At 37.0% G+C, this 24,986-nt stretch overlaps 1 protein-coding gene across 2 annotated transcripts in view; it reads left to right on the top strand.

Annotated features, from left to right (window-relative positions):
* The window catches only part of LOC145537103 (plastin-3-like), a 45,455-nt gene that overhangs the window by 7,553 nt on the left and 12,916 nt on the right, over positions 1 to 24,986 (top strand). For both annotated transcript variants that reach the window (XM_081567774.1, XM_081567775.1), the window contains exons 3-8: positions 5,571 to 5,734; positions 11,590 to 11,719; positions 12,451 to 12,583; positions 16,508 to 16,589; positions 17,364 to 17,529; positions 19,437 to 19,579. In XM_081567774.1, coding sequence (XP_081423900.1) covers positions 5,571 to 5,734; positions 11,590 to 11,719; positions 12,451 to 12,583; positions 16,508 to 16,589; positions 17,364 to 17,529; positions 19,437 to 19,579 — 818 coding nt within the window. The remainder of the gene's footprint in view (positions 1 to 5,570; positions 5,735 to 11,589; positions 11,720 to 12,450; positions 12,584 to 16,507; positions 16,590 to 17,363; positions 17,530 to 19,436; positions 19,580 to 24,986) is intronic.

Genomic DNA, 24,986 nt, shown 5'->3' with positions numbered 1-24,986 from the left:
AGGCGGTCAGGATCGTGTGTGTGTGTATAAACCCATTATTGCTAGATACATAGATTCCTTTTGTCATTTTTTAATGCAAAAATTTGTGGTGTTTATCAGTTAAACTAAATGGAACTTTTAAACACAGCATTTTGTAAAGGATGTGCATCTGTACTTGATTGGTTTTCTTCTTTAAGTCCTAATGAGCACTGTCCGCAGTGGGTTAGTAAAGAAGTTGCATATGTATTGCAGATGAGAACACACACATATGACCTGTTTATAAAGAAAGACACGAGATTTAGACAGAATCAAGGCTGGATAAAGCAACACACACACACACACAACCTAAGAGTCAAGGGAAACCCAGGTTTTTCTCACTGTCAGATTTATAAGACAAAGTAGCACCCCAAAAGATGCATTTGAAGTGACAGATTACACCACATTCCACCTGGACATGGGCAGTGTAAAACAGCAGCTAAAATCAAAACCACTTGAATTCTGGCTCAGCTTTCTCCAGACAAGTACTGAAAATAGCTTAAATAACAGGATGCAAGGGGAGGGAAAACATTTCCTTTTAAGGATATGCATTCTTGGTGTGATTCAAACTTCTGCAGGAACATGGCTGTATAATGAGTTTATTTACTTTAAGGTTACTTGGGGGGAGGGTTTGGGGAGAGTACTGGCATCTAAAATAATACTTGTTAAGAGCATAATAAGGTTTTGTGTTTTTTTTAAGTGCAGATGTGAATCTACACGTGTCATCATAGACAGACAGACAGACAGAATCTGTTGTTAAAAACATTTAATTCCTTTCTGATGAATTCAGCAGCCAGTATGAAAGACACAGGCCTCTCTGGTACACCCTTGGGAGCATCTTTGTGTGTTTTTTTAAGTATAGCAATTTCTTTAAAAATAGAACACTTGATCCATTTCTTGAAATTTAGCTCTCGACTCTATGCGGGAACTTTGTTCAGTAGTTAGGTGGAGTTTCTTCTCCCCTCCCCTCCCCAGCCTGTCAGTGTCTACCCATGCTGACCATATTTTCTGAACTGAAAAGTTGAGACCCGTGCTTGTAGAAACATTGAAAATTCTCTAAATAATATAGGCTGTATGATAATGTCTACGTTATCGGGTGGTCAAAAATAGGATGCTGGAACAGAAGAGTTTTCGAAATGCAAAACTTGTTCCACCCCCATGCCAATGGGTAGTTAATGAAGAAGGGGCAAATGAGCCAGAAAGGGCCTCCAGAATATTGACAGCTTTAATGCGAAAATAAAGAACTACCATCATGCCAGGAGGTTGTGATTTCCAGTTGTTAAAACTGTTTTGTGTGTGTGTGTTGGCTGGAGATTGGGAATAAAATTAGCCTAAAACTCTTTTAAAGTAATTGCACCCTGTTTTGTCTTTCAAGTACTTTAGCAGCTGGGAGATTTTCTAAAATTAATTTCAAGCTGCTTTTTAAGGCTCCCTCTGCCTTCTTATTGAAATTAAAATTGTTTTCTTCAAAAGGTATGATTTAGAGACAGAAAGCCTTGCAGTAATTTACTAGTACTAACACTAAAATGCCTTTGATCTCAGGAGGTAGTACAAGCTTGCTCTGCTTTTAAAATATGGAGAAACAGTAGGTAAAATTTTACAAATATGTAGAAGAAGATGACGCATGGTCAACTATTCTTTTCCCATATCAGGAAAGATACAGGAGAGAGATTCCAAGTAACTCCAGATTTTTATAAGGATTTTGAAGCCACAGTTTCAAGTAAAAAGCAGACGTTCTGTCTGATTAATTCTGTATCTTTGGTGTCTAGCCCTGTGCCTGCCACAGAGTAAGGACTCGATTTGCTCTAGAGGTTGATTCATGCTATGCAAGTGCACAGTTTTTCTTAATAAAGTCGAAGCAGGTTTCTACATTTAGAATGAGAGAGAGGTCCTGACCTGACAGCCATCATTGGTAGTCTACTTGGATACTCCTTGGTGGGTGTGTTCACTTAGAAAACCAAATTACAGATCTGAAGGCTGCTGGATGGGGACAGAATTAGAACAAAGGGAATGAGATTGAATGCTATTTAAGGGATATTTCTGTTCTCAGGGTTTCCTGACGGAGTGCCATTCAGTCTATCAGTGCTATTTCTTCATTTTTTGCTCATTGTTGTTTGCTTATTTATGTTTTTAAAATGCTCATTAGATTAGAGCATTATTTTCCTGGTTTAATACTTGAGGATCCTAATAAGAACCTACAGTGTATGCTACTCAATATTCTGTAATCACTTACATGGGAATAGAATCTAAAAAAGAGTAGGTATATGTATATATATATATATATATATAAAACTGATTCACTTTGCTGTACAGCAGAAACCAACAACATTGTAAATCAAGTATACTCCAATAAAAATTAATTTAAAAATACTTCAGGATCAATGGTTCTACAAAAATAATTTTTTCCCTCTGCTTATTCTATGCAAGGTACTGTGCTACATACTGGGGTTGGAGAAAGATTTAGGAGAATCTTTATCAAGAGATTTTTACAATCTCGTAAGATTGTCAGGTAATGACAAATTCATATTCCTCCAGACCCCCTTTAAAACATTTCTGTCCATTGCTGAAAGCATCTGTTATTACTTCTCTTACTTCAAAATGGTATTTCCACATGTGGTTATTTTATGCTAGTTATATTTTAGGGTGGCTATTTCCTGGCATCTTTTAATCACATCAGTGAGCTTCTAATTAATGCTCAAGAGAGGTTATTTCAGAGAGGGTGCACACAAGTGATAGTTCCCCCATTGCCTGCACCTCTCTTCTACCTAAAGCAAAGAAACTGCCAGACAGACTAGACTCAGTGCCTTTGTCAGTTTCATGTAGCTTTGAATTCATTATAGTTCTCCAGCATAATAAATACAAAAATAAACATCTCTGCCTTCCACTTCTATTATATCACTGAGAATACAAAAAGAACAGCATGCTAGGTCTAAGATGGAGTAAGTAACACAATTAAATTATGTTCTGGTATGTCACTTCAGAAGTCAGAGGAAAGTCAGAGCATGTTTTAAAATATCTTTCTATCAGAAATTGCTAGCGTGGACAGAGTTTCGATAGTCAAAAGGAATATGCCGTCTCCTTCTCTATAGATATAATAAAATGAAGGAATATGGTGGTTGGATACTGAGGTTTAATAATGGTCAGAATGCTCTTACTCTATATTTGTTTTTCATGTGTATGATGGTTTTTTATCTCCAGTTTTTAGAGCTAAAAGGGGATCTTAGAGATCATTTGATCTCTAAGATCAAATGAAGCCCTCCTTTTACAGATGAGAAAACTATGATCTGGAGAGATGACTTGGGAAAATTAAATGTAGTTAGAGCCTGTGTCACATTACTCCCTCTTGTTGTGTATGCTGTGTATCTTTCACTTTGTCACACTCCCTAGAACTGAGTTGTCTTTTCGCTTTTTTAAAAAAATGGGAGAAACAGATTGGTATGTGCATGGGGAAAGGTGTATTTAAACCCAAGAATTTCATTCATCAGAAGTTGCTAAAATCCTACCACAGTGCTATGTGGATTACTTTGTCCTTTTTAGCAACTGCAGATGTCGTTGCTGGATTAATTTCTGCATATAAACACTTACTAATAAAGTGTTTGATGTATGGCCTTTTATACATTCAAAGCAAAAATAGTGAAGATGTGCCCTAAGGGGAATCAAGTACTTTACCTTGAAGGAACTATTAGTGATTTTCAGAAGTGTTGGGTACTTTAGTGATGATGCTTTAAAAGTATGATTATTTTAATTGATAGATTTAAAATATGGTAATCTATGCTTAAGAATATTTGACTCTAGAATCATATACTTCATTAAAACTAAACATAACAATTTCATCAGCTTTCAGTTTATTAGGGAAATGGTTTCATACAGGGGATTTAATATTTTAATAATTGGCCCACACTGGCTAATATCAATTTTGCTTCGATCATACTTAGAAGAAAATCCAGAGTGTGTACCATGGCCTATAAGAGCTTCCATGATCAGTTCCCTGACCTCCTCTCTCATTTTCTCCTTTGCTCACCCTGCTCAAGTCATACTGGATCTTTGCTGTCCCCGAAACATGTCAGGCACACTTCCACATCACAGACTGCATTTGCTCTTTCCTCTACCTAAAATCCACCCCCCACAGATAGCCACATGATTCACTTTCTTACCTCACGTAAGTCTTCATTCAAATATTACCTCATCAAAGTGGCCATCCTTGATGATTCTATCTAAATAGCACTCCCATCATCACCCATATCCCCCTGTCACTATAACCCAGGGTTCTTCAACGTCAGCATTATTGACAAGTTGAGCTGCACAATTCTGTGTTGCCGGATGGGAATGTGAGTGGGAGTCATATGCACTGGAGGATTTTTAGTAGCATTCCTGGCCTTTATGCACTGAATGTTCCATGGAGGGCAAAATAGCCCCTATTCTAACCCCTTACCCTCTTTATTTTTCTTCATAGCACTTATGCTATATGTTACTTGCTTATTAGTTGTCATGAGAAGGTGAGCTTTTGTCTAGCAAGACTGTGTTTCATTGGTTGCAGTATCTCCAATCTTAGGAATGGTATCTGGTGCAATTTTGTTTTATTTTTTGTTTTGGTACAGTTTTTAAGTAATATATCAAATAGATTAACTTCATAGTATATCTTCTTGAATGGTATTGGCATCATCTTGAGCCATTTCTCTATTCAGATTGTTTCCCTCTATTATAATTAAATTTATATATGAAAATCAGTGGAGGAGCTAAGCAATAAAAAGCATTTCTGAACATTTAAGTATATGAAATAGTTGGTGAAAGTCCAACTGTCTTTACTAAAAAATTACACCTCAGGACATTAGCCCTATTTTCCAATAAATTAACTTTTAGCAATTGATCAGTTTTTTTTCCATTTTTAATTGTTTCAGAATAAGCATTATCAGCACTTAGATACACTCTGTTAAAATTATGAAAGCACAAAAATTTTTTAATTATTTGTAGACTTCATTTAAACATTTGCATTACTTATGACTGCATTTATTTTTATGAACTCTGTATTTGTTTTGTATTAACATTTATTTACATTAACTCTTGAAAACATTGGCACTCAAGAAGATAGCATAATTTCAGGTGTTCTATATAATATAATTAGCATTAATCACAAACTGTTATCTTTGACAGAGAGGAGAATATGGATCATAAAACTCCTAGATAGCTACAGTAGGAATTGTTTTATACCATGGCAGTGTTTTATTGGTGTATAATCTATTCTGAAGTCCTGTCAACTTTATGATTTAATGATAATTTTATTAGACAACTATGCTTTCCTAATATTAGGGATGCTATTTTTAAGCTAAGCTACATATACAGTTCAAAATACAAGAAACATGATGTAAGCCATGCCCTTTCAGTTAAAATTTGCATTTCCCTTTCAAACCTCTTTAGGTAGCAAACAATAAGAAAGGATAATATTGTATTTAGCTGAGCTTATGAACTTTAAGCTTTAAGAACTGAGCCTAAAATGAAGAAAAATACTCTATAGGTTAACTTATTTCCTTTTTTGCTTGTTCTCCCTTATCAAAAAGACCTCAACAGCAATGGATTCATTTGTAACTATGAACTTCATGAGCTTTTCAAGGAAGCTAATATGCCATTACCTGGATATAAAGTGAGAGAAATTATTCAAAAACTCATGCTGGATGGTGACAGGAATAAAGATGGGAAGATAAGTTTTGACGAATTTGTTTATGTAAGTATGTGAAAACCTACCATTATTAGAAGTAATGATTGCTTCTTTGTCTTGTGGGGTCTTTTAGTAATAAGTCCTATTAAGTTCCTAAATATATCATAGTAGTACTGTTATAACTAATAAAATTTCTCTCATCTCACCCACTACATTTAGTTCATTCTTTTAGCCATTAGAATATCTTAACAAGAACTGAGAAAAAAACACTGACAGAATCAAAAATATAACACTCTGCTTACTGTGTAAGGTGAACAGTCTCCTTAGGGGGGCATTATTAAAGGACATTGTTCAGGTGTGAAATCACATCCTTGAAGTGCTCTTTCTATAGGTGAACAGCGTAGTCCCGAATGTTAATGATACACCCTGACTCACAGTCTTGGAAGCTTCCTGAGTTCAACTTTCTGATTAAAAACATGTTTGCTAATCTTGTGGTAGTAGTGTTTAACTGTACCATTTTCCCTAGGATGATGATTTTGATAATTAAAAGTTAGAAGCATATCTTTTTAATCCATTGGAAGAGGCAGTTAAAATTCTTGTTTTCTTCTCTAGTATCATCAAATACTCTTCAAGGTTAGGGGCTGATTTCTTAATTCTACCCCCAAGCACCTAGTGTTCTATACTCGGTGCTTAGCGAGTGTGTGCGTGGTACTCATTATTGAAATTTAATGCTTTTAGCTGCTAGCTAGTGGGGTCAAGATTTTTCTGGACATAGGACATTTCCCATCCATATTCACTGACAAAGTATTTGAGATAGATATTAAAGAATAGCTGTTTCCTCAATTAAGAACACTTTTAAGAGTTCATCATTTTTATTATTCATTTAAGACTGAGTTTGACTAGATCTTATTTGGCATTCCTTATGTGTATTACAGATAGTAATTAGTGCCTAATATTATCACAAACTTCCTAGCACTCCTATCTTTTCTAGGGTTCGTTTTTGCCCCAAGACACCTGAAATGATAACATATACTCCCATCAGTAACCACAGCTCAATACAGCAAGTGAAATTCTGATATATTTTCTCCTATTAGAATTAGCCCCTTTAGAACACCTGGAAAGTTCCAGAAGCAAATTGACTAAGTAATGATGTCTGCTGTTCTGATAGCATTTGTCTGGGGGCAGAGCAGGGAGGAAGGGAGCATTACTGTTTTAAAATGCACAATGGTCAGAATTATAATGCTATTATAGTTCTTGCCATCTTCTTTTGCAATACTGACTTCCTCCCCACCATTTTTTGTCTCCAGTTATTGCCAAAGCCTTTTGTTTTAAATCCTGTGTTCAATAGTAAGTTGCAGTTGACTTGCAATGTGAGCACTTGCATGTCCTCTGATGTATAACTTGGTCCTCTTGTAACTGCATGTTTAATTGTGAATTTAAAGCAGCTTAGAGTGGTGGTGAACTACGATTGCTTACTTTTGATATAGTTTGCTGCTCAGAATTTTTTAATCAACTAGAAAGAACAGACTTAAATAATCAAGATGTGCAGTGTGCCAGTATTTTTAAGGAGACGGTTATGAAACTGTCTTTGAGAAAAATCATCTTAGGGAAATATTTAATTTTGTACATTTTGAAATGTTGCTGATTCCACACAGCTGTTTGTGGCTGTGAATAACCTAGTATTTTCTTAAAAAGTGAATAATAGGCATCATAATTTTGGCATCACCCAGGACTTTTTTAAAAATAAAATACTAATGAGAACCTTGTTGGTTAAAATATATATATTTTAGAATTGGAAGAAATCAATATGTTTATACTCCTTCATTTCTCAAATTAAAAGAAAAAAAGCCTGGGTTTCTCAAAAAGGAAGTGACTTGCCTAACATTACACAGGGAACTAGTGGCTTTGTCAGTTACCCCTCTTTGTTCAAAAAATTGGAAAGGATGACAGTAAAATAACTCACCTGAAGTTTCAGAATGATACCACCATGACTGTACTGAAAGAAAGATGGGTGTGTGATTAACCAAGCGGACATCTGTCCACTCCCATCTGCCTTGTCATCAATGAAACCTCTTACAAATCATTAGACAAAATATGGTAGATCCTAGTTATCTGAGAAAAAGGAAGTGTTGCAGGAAGGGGGACCCCTTCCAGGGCCCAAAACTGGGCTCTTGTCTAACACTCGGAAATGAATTGTCTGAGGAGACACGTGCTGACAAAGCAAGAGATTTTATTGGGAAAGGGAACCCAGGTGAAGAGCAGTAGGGTAAGGGAACCCAGGAGGACAGCTCTGCCACTGGCTCAAAGTCTCAGGTTTTATGGTGATGGGATTAGTTTCCGGGTTGTTTTTAGCCAGTCATTCTGACTCAGAGTCCTTCCTGGTGGTGCATGCCTTGTTCAGCCAAGATGGATGCCAGAGAGGAGGATTCTGGGAAGGTGGTCAGACATGTGGTGTCTCCCTTTTGACCTTTTCTGAACTCTTCTGGTTGCTGGTGGCTTATTAGTTCCCTGTTCCTTACCAGGATCTCCTGTTGTAAAACAACTCATGCAAATGGTTATTATGGTGCCTGGCCAGGATGGGCCGTTTCAGTCAGTGTGCTTCCCCTAACAGAAGCACGTTATTCCTGTCAGGGATTAACATAAGGAAATAGAAATAAACATGTTCTTGCATGTTAGATTTTTGGTTTTTATTTAAATTGCTGCTTAAAAGGTATTAATTGCAAACCAGGCTACCAAGAAAATGTCTGTATGAATTTTGGAGAAGAATATATATATATATATATATGGCAGAAAAGAGTCCCTAAATTATATCTAAACTTCACACATTAAAATTAAATATATATTAACTGATCTTGTTTCTCTTGAGTATTTCAAAACTAAGTTACTAGATTTTTATACTTCTTAGATTGTAGTAAGGTATTTTCCTGCATCTATAAAAAGACCGGTATATCATAGAGATAAGTAACTTCATATAAGCAAAGTGCTTAAAATTGTACCTGGTATATAGCAAAAACTATAGAAGTGTTAGTTGTTGGTAGTTATTTCTATTTATTAAATGGGCAGTGTTCTCTTCCTATTATTACTAAGTTTAGGCCTACAACAGATTCCCAAAAAGTAAAAACTCAAACCTACTATATTGGAAACAAACCTCAAACGCTGGAAGCCAGTCATATTTTTTTGCAATTCTTTCTGAAATCTTTGCTTCTTAAACTCCTATGTCTCTGCATTGCTTTGGTTTGGCCACTAGTGTTGATCTAGGAAGGTGATGACACTTTTAAAAGGGATACAGGACATATATGTTCCATAAAAGAGACTGGAAAAATGTATAGAACCAGAGAGAGCAGTGTACACCAGGACTTTGTTCATACATGATAAAGCAAGTCCCTCCTCCTGGAGGGAAAACAGCATGAAACAGTGAGCTCGTTAGTATCACAACAGGCAGCTTTGAAAAGATTCATTGACAACTCTCCAGCACAGTAGTTGGCCTGGTGTTTTCTCTGATTTCAGAGATTCTTGTTAAGCCAAGGCTTATACTCAAACTGCCTTATCATCCACTGGAGAGATTTCTTTACTAGAAAAGAAAGTGTTCATTCTCACGTGGTGAATCCGCTGAACAAATACATAAATCTTCAGTCATCTCCTATCTTTTAACATTTGTTTAAAATCTAAAGAACAGAGGAAAATACTATGAAACTGCAAATTTGCACTCGGCTGGAAGAATTTATTTAAAGATATTTAGAAAAGCAAGGTCATGTAAATTTTGTAAGACAATTGAAAATGTAACTAATTTAATTGCATCTTTGCATTCAACATGTCATTCCCAAGCATCAAGGGTTTAAGTAGAGCTATGTAAGTAATAGAATATTGTAAAGCAGAGATTCTTTTTTTAAATGATTATTATTTATATTACTCCTCTTTTGCATGATGTACACAAATTTGGATTTTTTCAGCTGAAATTGTGATCACGGAAGCAACCTAATTTTAGAAGGTAATGATACTTAAGACAGAAATAATTGTAATAAGCAAAATAAGTTTTCATATGTCATTCTGAGGCGGTAACTCCAAAGCAGTCACATTGGGAGCTTTTTTGTCATTCCAGTGATTTATAGTATCTCAGTCTTGAGGAAAAGACTTAGATTTTGGATTTTAATTTACTAGACACTGTTCTACTAAATGAAGTAGAGTTCAGAATGAGGTGGGATAGTGAAGATTGCTTTTTCACTGAGCTGATGGATAGTTACCAAAGAGGGACCTGTTTGAACAAAATGTATCACAATGAAAACTGCTACATTCCCAAGCCACCATTTGTTGTATAACCTTGGCTTGGATGTTAAAGTGAAATAAATGAAATTCCAGTTGGTTGGAATCAGAGTGTGAGTAAAAATGATTTTAATAATTTGAAAATTACCCAGAGTGCATGAGTCAGATCCACACTATTGATACTTAATAGGAGTCAGTATAATGGCCAGAGAGGAGGAAGAGTGATTTCATTGGTAGTCAGTATGTGTGTGTCTATATATTATACATAAATAGATGGAGGTGCGCGCGCGGGCACACACACACACACACACACACACACACACCCATTCTAAAAGTTCACCTCTGAAATTACAGACATAGCACAAAATCGCAGCTATGCAAAGTGAATAAGCTTGATTTTGTAAAACTTCATGCTTACCATTTTCCTAAATAAAATTGGGTTTATAAGTCCAAGGAAGGCCAGGATTTAAGGATGGTAACAGGAAAAGATAACTTTGTGACAGAGTTGCAGCAACTTTCCTACTGGTTACAAAAGTCACTCTCTCTCCATCAATTAATTACAAAAAGGTGTTCTCCTGGAAAGACTAAATGTGAAAAGACACTCGTGTTTCTGCCTGCCACAGTCTTGCACAAGACCCCACGCCTGCTTAGGGGAGCGTGGGCTGCATTTCAGCTTCTGCTCATGCCTGCTCTCACAGACACAGCCTGAACTGCTAGATATCACCACTCTGTTCTGTGACCTTCACATATAGGCTACCCCTCCTGAGGTGTGTGTACAAGTATGTACATGTCAATAATGCTAAAGGCCTTTGGGTTATCTTCTATTTGCTCAGTGACTTTTCCATTAGGGCTCTAAGTTTCCTTCAATAAGCCTGTTGTGTTCCAAACACCTTTTAAATGAGTTTTTATGAAAATACTACATCTTGCTCTTGTTTTTCTGGTGGTGGCTAATTTAGCCATGCACATTGATAGCTCAGGAACACATTGGAGGTTAGGTAAGTTCCAGTATTTCAGACTTAACATAGGCAGAACTTTGGAATGTCCAGTCATTCAGTCAATTGGTTCGAGTAGGGTGTGAAATTTGCTTTGTCCCATCCTGCTTTTGTGCCTTATTGTGAAAAGAAAATCACCAAAAAGCCTCTTTTCTGGGTGTATTCATCTTCTGCTGCCAACTAAGCATATTTCCCCCCTTATTATTCTGTTCTAGCTGTTACCAAGCTACCCCAGGATAAGAAATAGTTTTTTTGGTTGAGCTATAAAATTTCCATATTTCTTTGCACTGTGTATTGTGCTTAAAGAAGGGGGAAATCCTTCAGTCTTTTCTTTGCAGGAAAAGAACAGAGTCTTCCTTGTTCTAGAAAATTAACAGTTTTACCTATGCCTTTGAACTACACTAGTGTTTGGCTTAAAGCAGATTTCAATGCATGTGGCATTTGATGTTTTTGACAAGTGTGTACAGTTGATTTCTGGTGCTTCATTTTTGGTAGCAGTATTGAAGTACTTGTTTAGCATTTTAAAAACTCAAAGCTTAGTTTGCCTTATCTTTTAACACTCATCACCTGTGGGGAGAATGTAGGTTACCAGCATATAAAAGAAGATCAATATTCTTATAGTTGTGCCAGATTGAAAATTGTGAATCTGCAACATGTTTTCATTAATAGATTTTCCAAGAGGTAAAAAGCAGTGATATAGCCAAAACCTTCCACAAAGCCATCAACAGGAAAGAAGGGATTTGTGCTCTTGGAGGAACTTCAGAGCTGTCCAGTGAAGGAACGCAGCATTCTTACTCAGGTAATGGTTAACACAGTGAACAACATATGGTGCCTGCTGTAATATCAAGGAGAAGCTCTAGAAAAACCCTGCCTCCTAGGTAAGAATACAGTTGAAGTTGTTGTGATCTGTAGTTGGACTGGGGCTAATACTTGCCATAAGAGCATTACAGGTATTTATTATATAACTTTGTTAGCTTGTAAGAGCCATGATACAATATGTGCACAATATTGATATGATGCAACACATGATACAATAATAGGCTTTATTATAGCAGTGTGTGCTAAGTCGCTTCAGTTGTGTCTGACTCTTTTGCGACCCTATAGACTGTAGCTCCCCTGTCCATGGGATTCTCTAGGCAACAATACTGGAGTGGGTTGCCATGCCCTCCTCCAGGGGATCTTCCTGACCCAGGGATGGAACCCACATCTCTTTTGTCTCCTGCATCAGTAGGTAGGTTCTTTACCCCTAGCACCATCTGTGGTAATATAAATAGAATTTTTAAAGAATTTTGTAACTAACTTCTAAGAATTTTGTAATTTCTGTAAATATCAGTTGACCTTGCTCTATTTCTTTGTTAATTTTATAGCTCCTAAGAACTATTGTGTTGCATTCAATTGTTTGGGTTTCCAAAGAGGATAACACAGGCTTATGACACACTGACTGCAGTGCTCATGAACAGCTATTTCAGGCTTTAAAGTCAAATATTTAACCTAGAGAATAAACTAATGTCTTATTCCACATAATTTTAGAGGAAGAAAAATATGCTTTTGTTAACTGGATAAACAAAGCTTTGGAAAATGATCCAGATTGCCGACACGTCATACCAATGAACCCAAATACTGATGACCTGTTCAAAGCTGTTGGTGATGGAATTGTGCTTTGGTAAGATTTCCAAGAATAGTCTTCCATGTAATTGATACAGTCGTTTCTGGATGCCTGACAGATTCTTCTTGGGGAAAAACTAGAATTGAAAATTGTCTAGGTTCTGTCCATTTCATCTTTATGTCTGTCTGTGAAAGTGCCACCAAAGGTGAATCTAAACCTCAGTCATTTATACTGGACACCTCTTCCTAGAGGAGCTTTCAGCTTCCAGTTTCTTCTCATCACTGAGCAAGCTAAGCATTTCAACTTCGTTAATCCTTTTATGTCAGCATCTCTTTATTCTCAAGTACCATAAATTCCAAAAGAGAAAAACAGGCCACTTGTCACTTTTCAATCTCCAATTACTTATTTCTGAAACATATGTTTGTCACTGCTGCTGCCCTAGACCCAACAGTGTCTCAGCCAGAAAGGTGAAAGATTATCAACAGCTGTCAATAGATTTACCTCTTTTTTGAGGTAGTGGAACACAGTGGTTAACAGCATGCTCTACAATCAGTTTGCCTGGTTCCTTTTCAGGCTCTGCCTCTCAGTAGCTGCGCAACTGTAATCAAGACACTGACCCCTTTGAACTCTCCTACACTATTGGTGGGAATGTAAATTGGTGCAGCCACTATAGGAAAAAGTATGGAGGTTCCTTAAAAAACTAAAAATAGAGTAACCATATGATCCGGCAATCCCACTCTTGGGCATATGTCTGGAGAAAACTAAAAGTAAAACAGATACATGCACCCCAGTGTTCATAGCAGCACTGTTTTACAATAGCCAAGATACAGAAATCACCTAAATGTCAGTCGACAGGGGGTGGATAAAAAAGATGAATGGAATACTACTCAGCCATGAAAAGAATGAAATTACGCCATTTGCAGCAACATGAATGGACCTAGAGATTATCATACTAAGTGAAGTCAAAGAAAGTCAAGTACTACATGATATCACTTACATGTGAAATCTGAAAAAAATGAACTTATTTATAAAACTAACAGACTCAAGGATATAGAAAACAAGCTTATGGTTACCTAAGGGGAAAGGGGGGATGGTAAATTAGGAGTTTTGCATTAGCAGACACACACTATATATAAAGTACACTATATATAAAATAAGGTCCTACTGTATATCATAAGGAACCATATTTAATATCCTGTAATAAACCGTGTGTGTGTGTGTTCATTTGCATCTGACTCTGTGACCCCATGGACTGTAGCCTACCAGGTTCCTCTGTCCATGAAATTCTCCAGGCAAGAATACTGGAGTGGGTTGCCATTTCCTTCTCTAGTAACAAACCATAGTTCAGTTCAGTTCAGTTCATTTGCTCAGTCGGGTCTGACTCTTTGTGACCCCATGAATCGCAGCACGCCAGGCCTCCCTGTCCATCACCAACTCCCGGAGTCTACCCAAACCCATGTCCATTGAGTCAGTGATGCCATCCAGCCATCTCATCCTCTGTCGTCCCCTTCTCCTCCTGCCCCCAATCCTTCCCAGCATCAGGGTCATTTCCAATGAGTCAACTCTTCACATGAGGTGGCCAAAGTATTGAAGTTTCAGCTTCAACATCAGTACTTCCAATGAACACCCAGGACTGATCTCCTTTAGGATTGACTGGTTGGATATCCTTGCAGTCCAAGGGACTCTCAAGAGTCTTCTCCAACACCACAGTTCAAAAGCATCAATTCTTCGGCGCTCAGCTTTCTTTACAGTCCAACTCTCACATCCATACATGACCACTGGAAAAAACCATAGCCTTGACTAGACGGACTTTTGTTGGCAAAGTAATGTCTCTGCTTTTCAATATGCTATCTAGGTTGGTCATAACCTTCCTTCCAAGGAATAAGCATCTTTTAATTTCATGGCTGCAATCACCTTCAGCAGTGATTTTGGAGCCCCCAAAAATAAAGTCTGACACTATTTCCACTGTTTCCCCATCTATTTCCCATGAGGTGATACAACCAGATGCCATGATCTCAGTTTTCTGAATGTTGAGCTTTAAGCCAACTTTTTCACTCTCCTCTTTCACTTTCATCAAGAGGCTCTTTAGTTCTTTGCTTTCTGCCATAAGGGTGGTGTCATCTACATATATCTGAGGTTATTGATATTTCTCTCAGCAATCTTGATTCCAGCTTATGTTTCTTCCAGCCCAGCGTTTCTCAAGATGTACTCTGCATATTAGTTAAATAAGAAGGGTGACAATATACAGCCTTGACATACTCCTTTTCCTATTTGGAACCAGTCTGTTGTTCCATGTCCAGTTCTAACTGTTGCTTCCTGACCTGCATACAGGATTCTCAAGAGACAGGTCAGATGGTCTGGTATTCCCATCTCTTTCAGAATTTTCCACAGTTTATTGTGATCCACACAAAGGCTTTGGCATAGTCAATAAAGCAGAAATAGATGTTCTTCTGGAACTCTCTTGCTTTTTCGATGATCCAGCAGATGTTGGCAATTTGATCTCTGGTTCCTCTGCCTTTTCTAAAACCAGCTCAAATATCTGGAAGTTCACGGTTCACGTATTGCTGAAGCCTGGCTTGGAGAATTTTGAGCATTACTTTACTGGTGTGTGAGATGAGTGCAATTGTGCGGTAGTTGGAGCATTCTTTGGCATTGCCTTTCTTTGGGATTGAAATGAAAACTGACCTTTTCCATAGTAGGGAAGAAGTATTAAAAAAAAAAGGTACTTGACTGCTTTGCATTTCAGGATCCATCCATTATGATCCCCATATTATTGTGCTTGCTCAGAAATTTGTTGTGAGCATTGAGTAAGTACATATTGGAACACTTAGAACAGTACAGTGGGTATATTTCTGATGACAGTGTACAATATATAAAATTTGTTTTTTTCCAATACGGTCATTTTGGTTATTTAAAAAGATGATTTCTAAAAATGTGAGATACCCTTTTACTTGCCACTTATAGGCTGTAAAGAAATAATTTCCCATATATTTTAATAGAGAGACTCATATGATACTATTTATTTAATATTTAAATTTTGCATGGAAATAAGCACGGTTTTCTCTATGCAAAATAACTTGTTTTAGGACAGTAGTATAAACATCTAAAATGTTAGAGTCTAACTCCAAATTTTACCAAATGAGGTTGTTCTAAGTCAGATCCTGCCCTAATTAATACAACTTTTCTTTCTATCGATATTATCACTGTATTTTCAGCACCAAATATGGTACCTGGTGCATCATCTGCTACTGCTACTGCTAAGTCGCGTCAGTCGTGTCCGACTCTGTGCGACCTCATAGACGGCAGCCCACCAGGCTCCCCTGTCCCTGGGATTCTCCAGGCAAGAGTACTGGAGTGGGTTGCCATTTCCTTCTCCAGGGCATGAAAGTGAAAAGTGAAAGTGGAGTCGCTCAGTCGTGTCCGACTCAGTGACCCCATGGACTGCAGCCCGCCAGGCTCCTCCATCCATGGGATTTTCCAGGCAAGAGTACTGGAGTGGGGTGCCATTGCCTTCTCCAGGTGCATCATCTAGGTACTCAATAAATATTTGGTGAATGAAAGAATCTCATGCTCAACTAATTTTCAGTCTTTGTAGATGAAATCATTTTAATTATACATTATATAATCTAACAGAGAGATTCAGTTCCAATGTGGGATATTATCTGTTTTTAACACTTACTCAACAAAGTTTTTAATATCCAAGTAATTCATTCTTCTAAAAGAATGTGAGAAGTACAAAACATTAAATAAGAAAATATGCCCCAATCCCCAACTCAGAAATATTCAACTACTATAAGCACTTTGGTCTTTCCTTTATTTGCATTTTTATATGTATGGTTTTTTGATCAACCTGACTAAAGTCATACATTGCTTTTTTTTCAGATTACATGAGATAGATATTATAATAAGCCTTAAAATATTTGTGAATATTTATGGATTATTTAAAAAATAAGTCAACTTATTTTAAAATTTCTGTTTCAGTAAAATGATCAACCTTTCAGTTCCTGATACAATTGATGAGAGAGCAATCAACAAGAAGAAACTCACACCATTCATCATTCAGGTATGCACTCTTCTCCTCTCCTTCCATGAAACTATTATTTGAGGACCTGTTTTACAGACTGAAGGCTCTGCATTTTGCATTGTCTCATTTAATTCTTACAACAGCTCTGAGTTGAGGATTATTTTCCAGATTTCATAGAAGCTGAGATGCAGAAAGATTTCAGAGCTGTACCAAGGTTAATAGTGCTGGAACTAAAGTTCAAATCCAGGTGTAACTGCAAAGCCCTATATTCTTTTCATTACATTTTGCGTTCAAACATACAGAAATAAGCAAGCATGTTTAAGCTCTTAGTTAATTAGCATGCTTGAAGAATAGAAGGCTTTTATTTTCCATCTCGTATTAGGGCGTTATATAGCAGTATTTCCTCATGCAAGGCCATCTCTTGGGATGAGGAGATTCAGAACTTCTAGAACTCTCATGTGTATTCAGTAGACCTCTCATTTAGGCATTTTAAAAAATTCAACACATAACCCACATGGATATACTTACTCTAGTAACTCAGCCTTTTCCTTTAGGGTCGGTATCTTTCAATCGAGGCTAACTAAAAATGCTGTTAACTTGCCTTGGAAATCTGGAAAAGACTATAAAAATGAGGATAGATTTGTTTTAGCTATGCTTTTAACACCAAAGCTTGGATATTACTTTCTGTGGATCATGTATGGGTAAACTTAATACATAATGTCATTACTGAGTGTTATTTCAGTGAAGGGAGAAAAAGACTGTAAAAAAACAGAAAGGTCAAGAAGCAAGTGTTATAAATTGGCTGTCTTGCAGGAAAACTTGAACTTGGCACTGAATTCAGCTTCTGCCATTGGATGTCATGTTGTGAACATTGGTGCAGAGGATTTGAGGGCTGGGAAGCCTCACCTGGTTTTGGGACTGCTGTGGCAGATCATTAAGATCGGTTTGTTTGCTGACATTGAATTAAGCAGGAATGAAGGTAATGAAACACAGTCATGATCTTGAAAATTGTTTATTGGTTATTTTTTTCTAGTCATGCAGACTGTCATGCTTTCACCTAATTGAGGTGATTAGATGATAATTAGAATTAACAGAAGGTAATGTTATAGTGTTATTCAGGAAAACAGCCTAATTATAACTTTCTTCTTTAGTAGTAATTAACATTTGTCTGGCTCTTTAGAATTCATTTCACAATAAAGACATGAAAACCCAGAGAGTTTAAGGAATTTGTGCAAAGTTCTTTTCTGCTCTACTCACATAGTCCCCACCCCATTACCACCCTCAGGCACACCATCTCCTATTAATTTTAATACCTTTTCTATTCTATTATAGATTTAAGACTCTTCAAAAATATTCTAACCTGCCCTTGATGGTCTCATATTTCCTGAATTAGCAGAAGCACCGTTTTTATAGCATAGGGTTTGATATCACATCATAGACTTGTAGAATGTGTAAGCATATGTGATACAATTGTCCTAAGGTCCTAGGAAGTGCTACACTGTCCTCTCCTTTTGAAGTTTAAAATATTAAGCATCACTCCAAATATTCACGTTTTTTTCCGGAAATCACCATATCAATCTTCAGTTACTTTGGGGGAAGAATATATATTGGGAGTTCTCAGTATTTCAGGGTCTCACAATACCTGTCAACAGTCCTATTCTGCACATTTATCCAAGACTTTATGATACTTAAAATTTTCAGTCCACTCAAAGTGGGCTGTATTTAAACAAATAAAATTTTTCTAGTTGCTAGCCTCTTCAGAGCAGTGTTTATCTTGTTAGAGTTAAAGTCCATTGAACAAGGAAAGGAAGACAACAAAATTAAACTACATTGGCTCATGTAATAAGTCAAATGATTTATCTCTGACAAGGTCTCAGGTGCAGGGAGGTCAGGCTGTTTAATCCTTTCCAGCCTTTTGACTTGGAGATGGAGAGCATGAGGAGGTTTCTGTACAAGTGACAATGTTGCCTCTGCCTTTACTTAAATCCCTCAGTGCCAGAGTGACATGGTGTGAAGTGGAGTCTATGAAAGATGAAGTTTGCCCATTAGAGATATTACTTAGACCTCTTTGGAAGTCAGGCAGTTTTAGTCTTCTTGTTCAGTGTAAATCTCCTTTTATCCTATGGGAGGGAATTATTGCATAAGGACTATACAACTTCTCCATAAAAACAGTACCTAAATTTAGACAATTCTCTGTGCAGATGCCCAAGCTTCTACCTCTTATCTCTGGGGATATTTAACCAAAAACCCTTGGCTTCTTCTGCACATTTAATTCAATAACAAAAAAGTGTTGAGGAACCTTTACATATTAGGTGCTATAGACAATGTAAAGTTGAATTCTTTTTCTTTAAAAACAGGTATGGCAAAAGCCACTACAATATTGTAAAGTAATTAGCCTCCAATTAAATTAATTTAAAAAACCAGGTTTAACATTTCAAGAGTTAGTTATGCTTAAATATAAATACCATAGGGTTTGAATACTCTTTAAATCAAAAGGCTCCAAAGTTTTAAACATACTCCCCCAAGCCTCTGATTTTAATATTATTTAAGAATAGTTTATGTAAATATATGACATAATGTAACAATGTTCAACTTAAAGCTAGAACTTACTTGGTATTTGGAATGTGATGAATAATCAAGATGTTAAAATATGTAATGCTGTGTATTCTTGTAATTAAGTGTTTCTATCTGTATCATCTTATAACTCATTATATACTTTCATTTATCTTTATTATTAGACTGTGAGTACCTGAAAACCAGGAACTAGGTCACAGTACTTTTTGTACCTCTGTTACTTACTTAACAGAGTGTCAAAAGACTCAATAAACATGTAATGACTGTTACCATATAATGTATCGGTTGGGTTTTTCTTTTTTTCCTTTGTAGCCTTGGCTGCTTTACTTCGAGATGGTGAGACTTTGGAGGAGCTTATGAAATTATCTCCAGAAGAGCTTCTGCTTAGATGGGCAAATTTTCATTTGGAAAACTCAGGCTGGCAGAAAATCAACAATTTTAGTGCTGACATCAAGGTAACTGTTTAGTTAAATACTTCAGTTCAGTTCAGCTGCTCAGTTGTGTCCGACTCCTTGTGACCCCATGAGCCGCAGCACGCCAGGCCTCCCTGTCCATCACCAACTCCCAGAATCCACCCAAACCCATGTCCATTCAGTCGGTGAAGCCATCCAACCATCTCATCCTCTGTCGTCCCCTTCTCTTCCTGCCCTCAATCTTTCCCAGCATCAGGGTCTTTTCCAATGAGTTAACTCCTTGCATCAGGTGGCCAAAGTATTGGAGTTTCAGCTTCAACATCAGTCCTTCCAATGAACACCCAGGACTGATCTCCTTTAGGATGGACTGGTTGGATCTCCTTGCAGTCAAGGGACTCTCAAGAGTCTTCTCCAACACCACAGTTTAAAAGCATCAATTCTTCTGCACTCAGCTTTCTTTATAGTCCAACTCTCACATCCATACATGACCACTGGAAAAACCATAGCCTTGACTAGACGGACCTTTGTTGACAAAGCGATGTCTCTGCTTTATAATATGCTGTCTAGGTTGGTCATAACTTTCTTTCCAAGGAGTAAGCGTCTTTTAATTTCATGGCTGCAATCACCATCTGCCATGATTTTGGAGCCCAGAAAAATAAAGTCAGCCACTGTTTCCACTGTTTCCCCATCTATTTCCCATGAAGTGATGGAACCAGATGCCATGATCTTAGTTTTCTGAATGTTGGGCTTTAAGCCAACTTTTTCGCTCTCCTCTTTCACTTTCATCAAGAGGATCTTTAGTTTTTCGCTTTCTGCCATAAGGGTGGTATCATCTGCATATCTGAAGTTATTGATATTTCTCCCAGCAATCTTGATTCCAGCTTGTGCTTCCTCCAGCCCATCGTTTCTCATGATGTCCTCTGCATATAAGTTAAATAAGCAGGGTGACAATATACAGCCTTAACCGTTTAGTTAAATACTTGACAGGGACATAATAACATGGAGACTTCAGGTCAGCTTAAAGGAGGGAAAATCCTATGAGTTTATCACCCAACCTTGTTGCCTCTAGGCCCTGATGGTAGATTTCAGTAGAGAGACTGAGCCAAGTAAGAGCACCAGCACTAAGTCTAGCTTTCATTTTGTGGAAAGGGGTTTAAATATTACAGTGCTAACATTTTCTATTCTGCCTACTGTTCAACATGCTGTACGAAAAGATCGGCAGTCATGACTTCTGTTCCTAACTGCCTTTCCCAGGCCTCAGTGGATCTGTGTTAGTAAAGGCCTAGAGAGAAAGGGCCTCAGGATTCCCCATTCCCTTTCTTATTTGGCTCCTCTTCTGTCATGTGCTCCCTCCTTCAGGCATTCAGTTCTTGGGGGTAGTTATATACTCTTATGTATGTTTGTATTTCTTACCTCAACCCTGCCCCTATTTTTTAAATTTAAATATATTTTTAAAAATGTTACAATGTTATATTTGTTTCTGCCATACCACAACGCAAATCAGCCATACATTCCCCTCCCTCTCTGGCCTCCTACCCCTCTCCCCATCTCATCCCTCCAGATCATCACAGAGCACCAGACTGGGCTCCCTGTGCTACACTGCAACTTCTCACCAGCTATCCATCTTACACTCCATAGTGTGTGTGTGTGTGTGTGTGTGTGTATATATATATATATATATATATATATATATATATATATATATATATAGATGCTACTCTCTCCATTCGTCCCACTCTTTCCCTCCCCCACTGTGTCCACAAGTCCATTCTCTATATCTATGTCTCCATTCCTTCCCTGTAAATAGGTTCATCAGTGTCATTTTTCTAGATTCCATATATATGTATTAATCTACTATATTTGTTTCTCTCTTTCTGACTGACTTCACTCTCTTTAACAGGCTCTAGGTTCATCCATCTCACTAGAACTGACTCAAATTCGTTCTTTTTTATGGCTGAGTAATATTCCATGGTGTATATATACCACATCTTCTTTATCCATTCATCTGTTGATGAACATGTAGGTTGCTCCCATGTCATGGCTGTTGTAAATACTGCTGCTATGAATGTTCGGCTTCCCTCGTAGCTCAGTCGGTAGAGTCTGACTGCAATGCAGGAGACCTAGGTTCAGTCACTGGGTTGGGAAGATCCCCTGGAGAAGGAAATGGCAACCCACTCCAGTATTCTTGTCTGGAGAATCCCATGGATAGAGGAGCCTGGCAGGATACCGTCTATGCAGTCGCAAGAGTCAGACACGACTGAGTGACTAAGCACACGTGAATATTGGGGTACATGGATCCTTTTCAGGGTATATGCCCAGTAGTGAGGTTGCTGGGTCATATGGTATTTATTCCTGGTTTTTTAAGGAATCTCCATACTGTTCTCCATAATGGCTGTATCAGTTTACATTCCACCAACAGTATAGGAGGGTTTGCTTTTCTTTACATCCTTTCCAGCATTTATTGTTTGTAGAATTTTTGATGATGGCTATTCTGAATGGTGTGAGGTGATAGCTCATTGTAGTTTTGATTTGAATTTCTCTAAGGATTAATGATGTTGAGCATCTTTTCATGTGTTTCTTGGCCATCTGTATGTCTTCTTTGGAGAAATGTCTGTTTAGGTCTTTTGCCCATTTTTTGAATGCGCTGTTTGTTTTCCTAATATTGAGCTATATGAGCTACTTATATATTCTGGAGATTAATCCTTTGTCAGTTGTTTCATTTGCAATTATTTTCTCCCTTTCTGAGGGTTATCTTTTAATCTTGTTTATTGTTTCCTTTGCTGTGCAAAAGCTTTTAAGTTTAATTAGGTCTATTAGGGTTTTTTTTGTTTTTATTTTCATTACTCTAGGAGGTGGGTCACAGAGGATCTTGCTGTGATTTATGTCAAGGAGCATGCTGCCTATGTTTTCTTCTAAGCTTTATAGTTTCTGACCTGATATTTAAGTCTTTAATCCATTTTGAGTTTTTTTTTGTGTATGGTGTTAGGAAGTGTTCTAGTTTCATTCTTTTGTAGCTGTCCTGTTTCCCCAGCACTACCTATTGAAGAGGCTGTCTTTTCTCCGTTGTATATTGTTGCCTCTTTTGTCAAAGATAAGGTACCCATAGGTGTGTGTAAGCTTATCTCTGGACTTTCTATCTTGTTCCATTGGTCTATGTTTCTGTTTTTGTGCCAGTACCATACTGTCTTGATGACTGTAGATCTGTAGTATAGTCTGAAGTCAGGAATGTTGATTCCTGCAGCTCTGATTTTCTTTGTCAAGATTGCTTTGGCTTTTCAGGGTCTTTTGTGTTTCCATTAAAGTTGTAACTTATTTTGAAAAAAAAAAATTTGCAACTTATTTTGGTTCTATTTCTGTGAAAAATATTATTGGTAGTTTGATAGGGATTACATTGAATCTGTAGATTGCTTTGAGTAGTATAGTCATTTTCACAATATTTCTCCCAATCCAAGAACATGGTATATTTCTCCATCTGTTTGTGTCATATTTGATTTGTTTCATCAGTGTCTCACAGTTTTCTGCATACAGGTCTTTTGTCCCTTTAGGTAGGTTTATTCCTAGGTATTTTATTCTTTTTGTTGCAATGGTGAATGGAATTGTTTCCTTAACATCCCTTTCTGATTTGTCATTGTTAGTGTATAGGAATGCAAGGGATTTCTCTCTGTTAATTTTATATCCTACAACTATACCATATTCATTGATTAATTCTGGTAATTTTCTGGTGGAATCTTTATGGTTTTCTATGTTATCATGTCATCTGCAAATAGAGTTTTACTTCTTGTTTTCCAATCTGGATTCCTTTTATTTCTTTTTCTTTCTTCTCTGATTGCCATGGCTAGGACTTCCAAATCTAGATTGAATAATAGTGGCAAGAGTGGGCACCATTGTCTTGTTCCTAATCTTAGAAGAAATGCATTCAGTTTTTCGCTATTGAGAAGAATGCTCGCTGTGGGTTTGTCGTATATGGCCTTTATTATGTTGAGGTAGGTTCCTTCTGTGCCTACTTTTTGGAGTGTTTTTATCATGAATGGGTATTATATTTTGTCAAAAGCTTTCTCTGCATCTATTTATATGATCGTATGACTTTTATCTTTCAGTTTATTGATATGGTCAATCACATTGATTGATTTGCATATGTTGAAGAATCCTTGCATCCCTGGGATAAATCACCCTTGCTTATGGTGTATGATCCATTAATGTGCTGTTGGATTCTGGTTGCTAAAATTTTGTTGAGGATTTTTGCATCTATATTCATCAATGATATTAGCCTGTAATTTTCTTTTTTGGTGGTATCTTTGTCTGGTTTTGCTCTCAAGGTGATGGTGGCCTCATAGAATGAGTTTGGGAGTTCTCCTTCCTCTGCAATTTTCTGGAAGAATTTGAGCATGATAGGTGTTAGCTCTTCTTTAAACTTTTGGTAGAATTCACCTGTGAAGCCATCTGGCCCTGGGCCTTTGTTTGCTGAAAGATTTTTAAATCACAGTTTCAATGTTGGTGCTTGTGATTGATCCGTTTGTGATTTCTAATTCTTCCTGTTTCAGTTTTGGAAGGTTGTACTTTTCTAAGAACTTATCCATTTCCAGGTTGTTCATTTTATTGGCATATGGTTGCTCACAGTAGTCTTTTATGATCCTTTGTATTTCTGCGTTCTGTAGTAACTTCTTTTTTGTTTCTAGTTTTATTGATTTGAGTCTTCTCCCTTTTTTCCTTGATGAGTCTGGCTAGTGGGTTGTCAATTTTATATTCTCAAAGAACCAGCTTTTAGTTTTATTGATCTTTGCTATTGTTTCCTTCATGTATTTTTCATTTATATCTTTACGATTTCTGTCCTTCTACTAACTTCAGGGTTTTTTTGTGTGTGTTCTTCTTTTTCTATTTGCTTTGGCATAAAGTCTGGTTGTTTATGATGTTTTTCTCATTTCTTGAGGTAGGCTTGTATTGCTATAAACTTCCCTCTTTTGCTGCGTCCCATAGGTTTTGGGTTGTCATGTTTTCATTGTCATTTATTTCTAGGTATTTTTAATTTCCTTTTTGATGCCTTCAGTACCTGTTGGTTATTTAGAAGCAGGTTGTTTAGCTTCCATGTGTTTGTGTTTTTTTTTTTTCCTGTAATTCATATCTAGTCTCATAGCATTGTGGTTCAGAAAAAATGCTTGATACAATTTCAGTTTTCTTAAATTTCCTGATGATTGTGACTGAAGATGTGATCTGTCCTGGAGAGTGTTCCGTGTACACTTGAGAAAAAAGTGTATTCTGCTGTTTTGGAAAGGGAATCTTATTTTTAAATGAATATTGTAAAAAATTCTCCTTTGATATTTTTTTAAAAAGATATTCTGCTTTTAATAGTTTTAAAAAGAAGAGGATTTCTGGGTAATGTGAAAAGGAAGTTCCAATTTATGTTCACATTCAAATTTTCACCTAAAGCCCCTTTTTGGGGTAGTAAGTTACA

Source organism: Giraffa tippelskirchi, chromosome X, assembly GCF_054371585.1.
Source record: "Giraffa tippelskirchi isolate mGirTip1 chromosome X, T2T-mGirTip1v1.2.pri, whole genome shotgun sequence".
Classification (NCBI taxonomy): domain Eukaryota; kingdom Metazoa; phylum Chordata; class Mammalia; order Artiodactyla; family Giraffidae; genus Giraffa; species Giraffa tippelskirchi.
The sequence above is the reverse complement of the archived record's forward strand: the minus strand, read 5'-3'. Positions and strand labels throughout refer to the sequence as shown.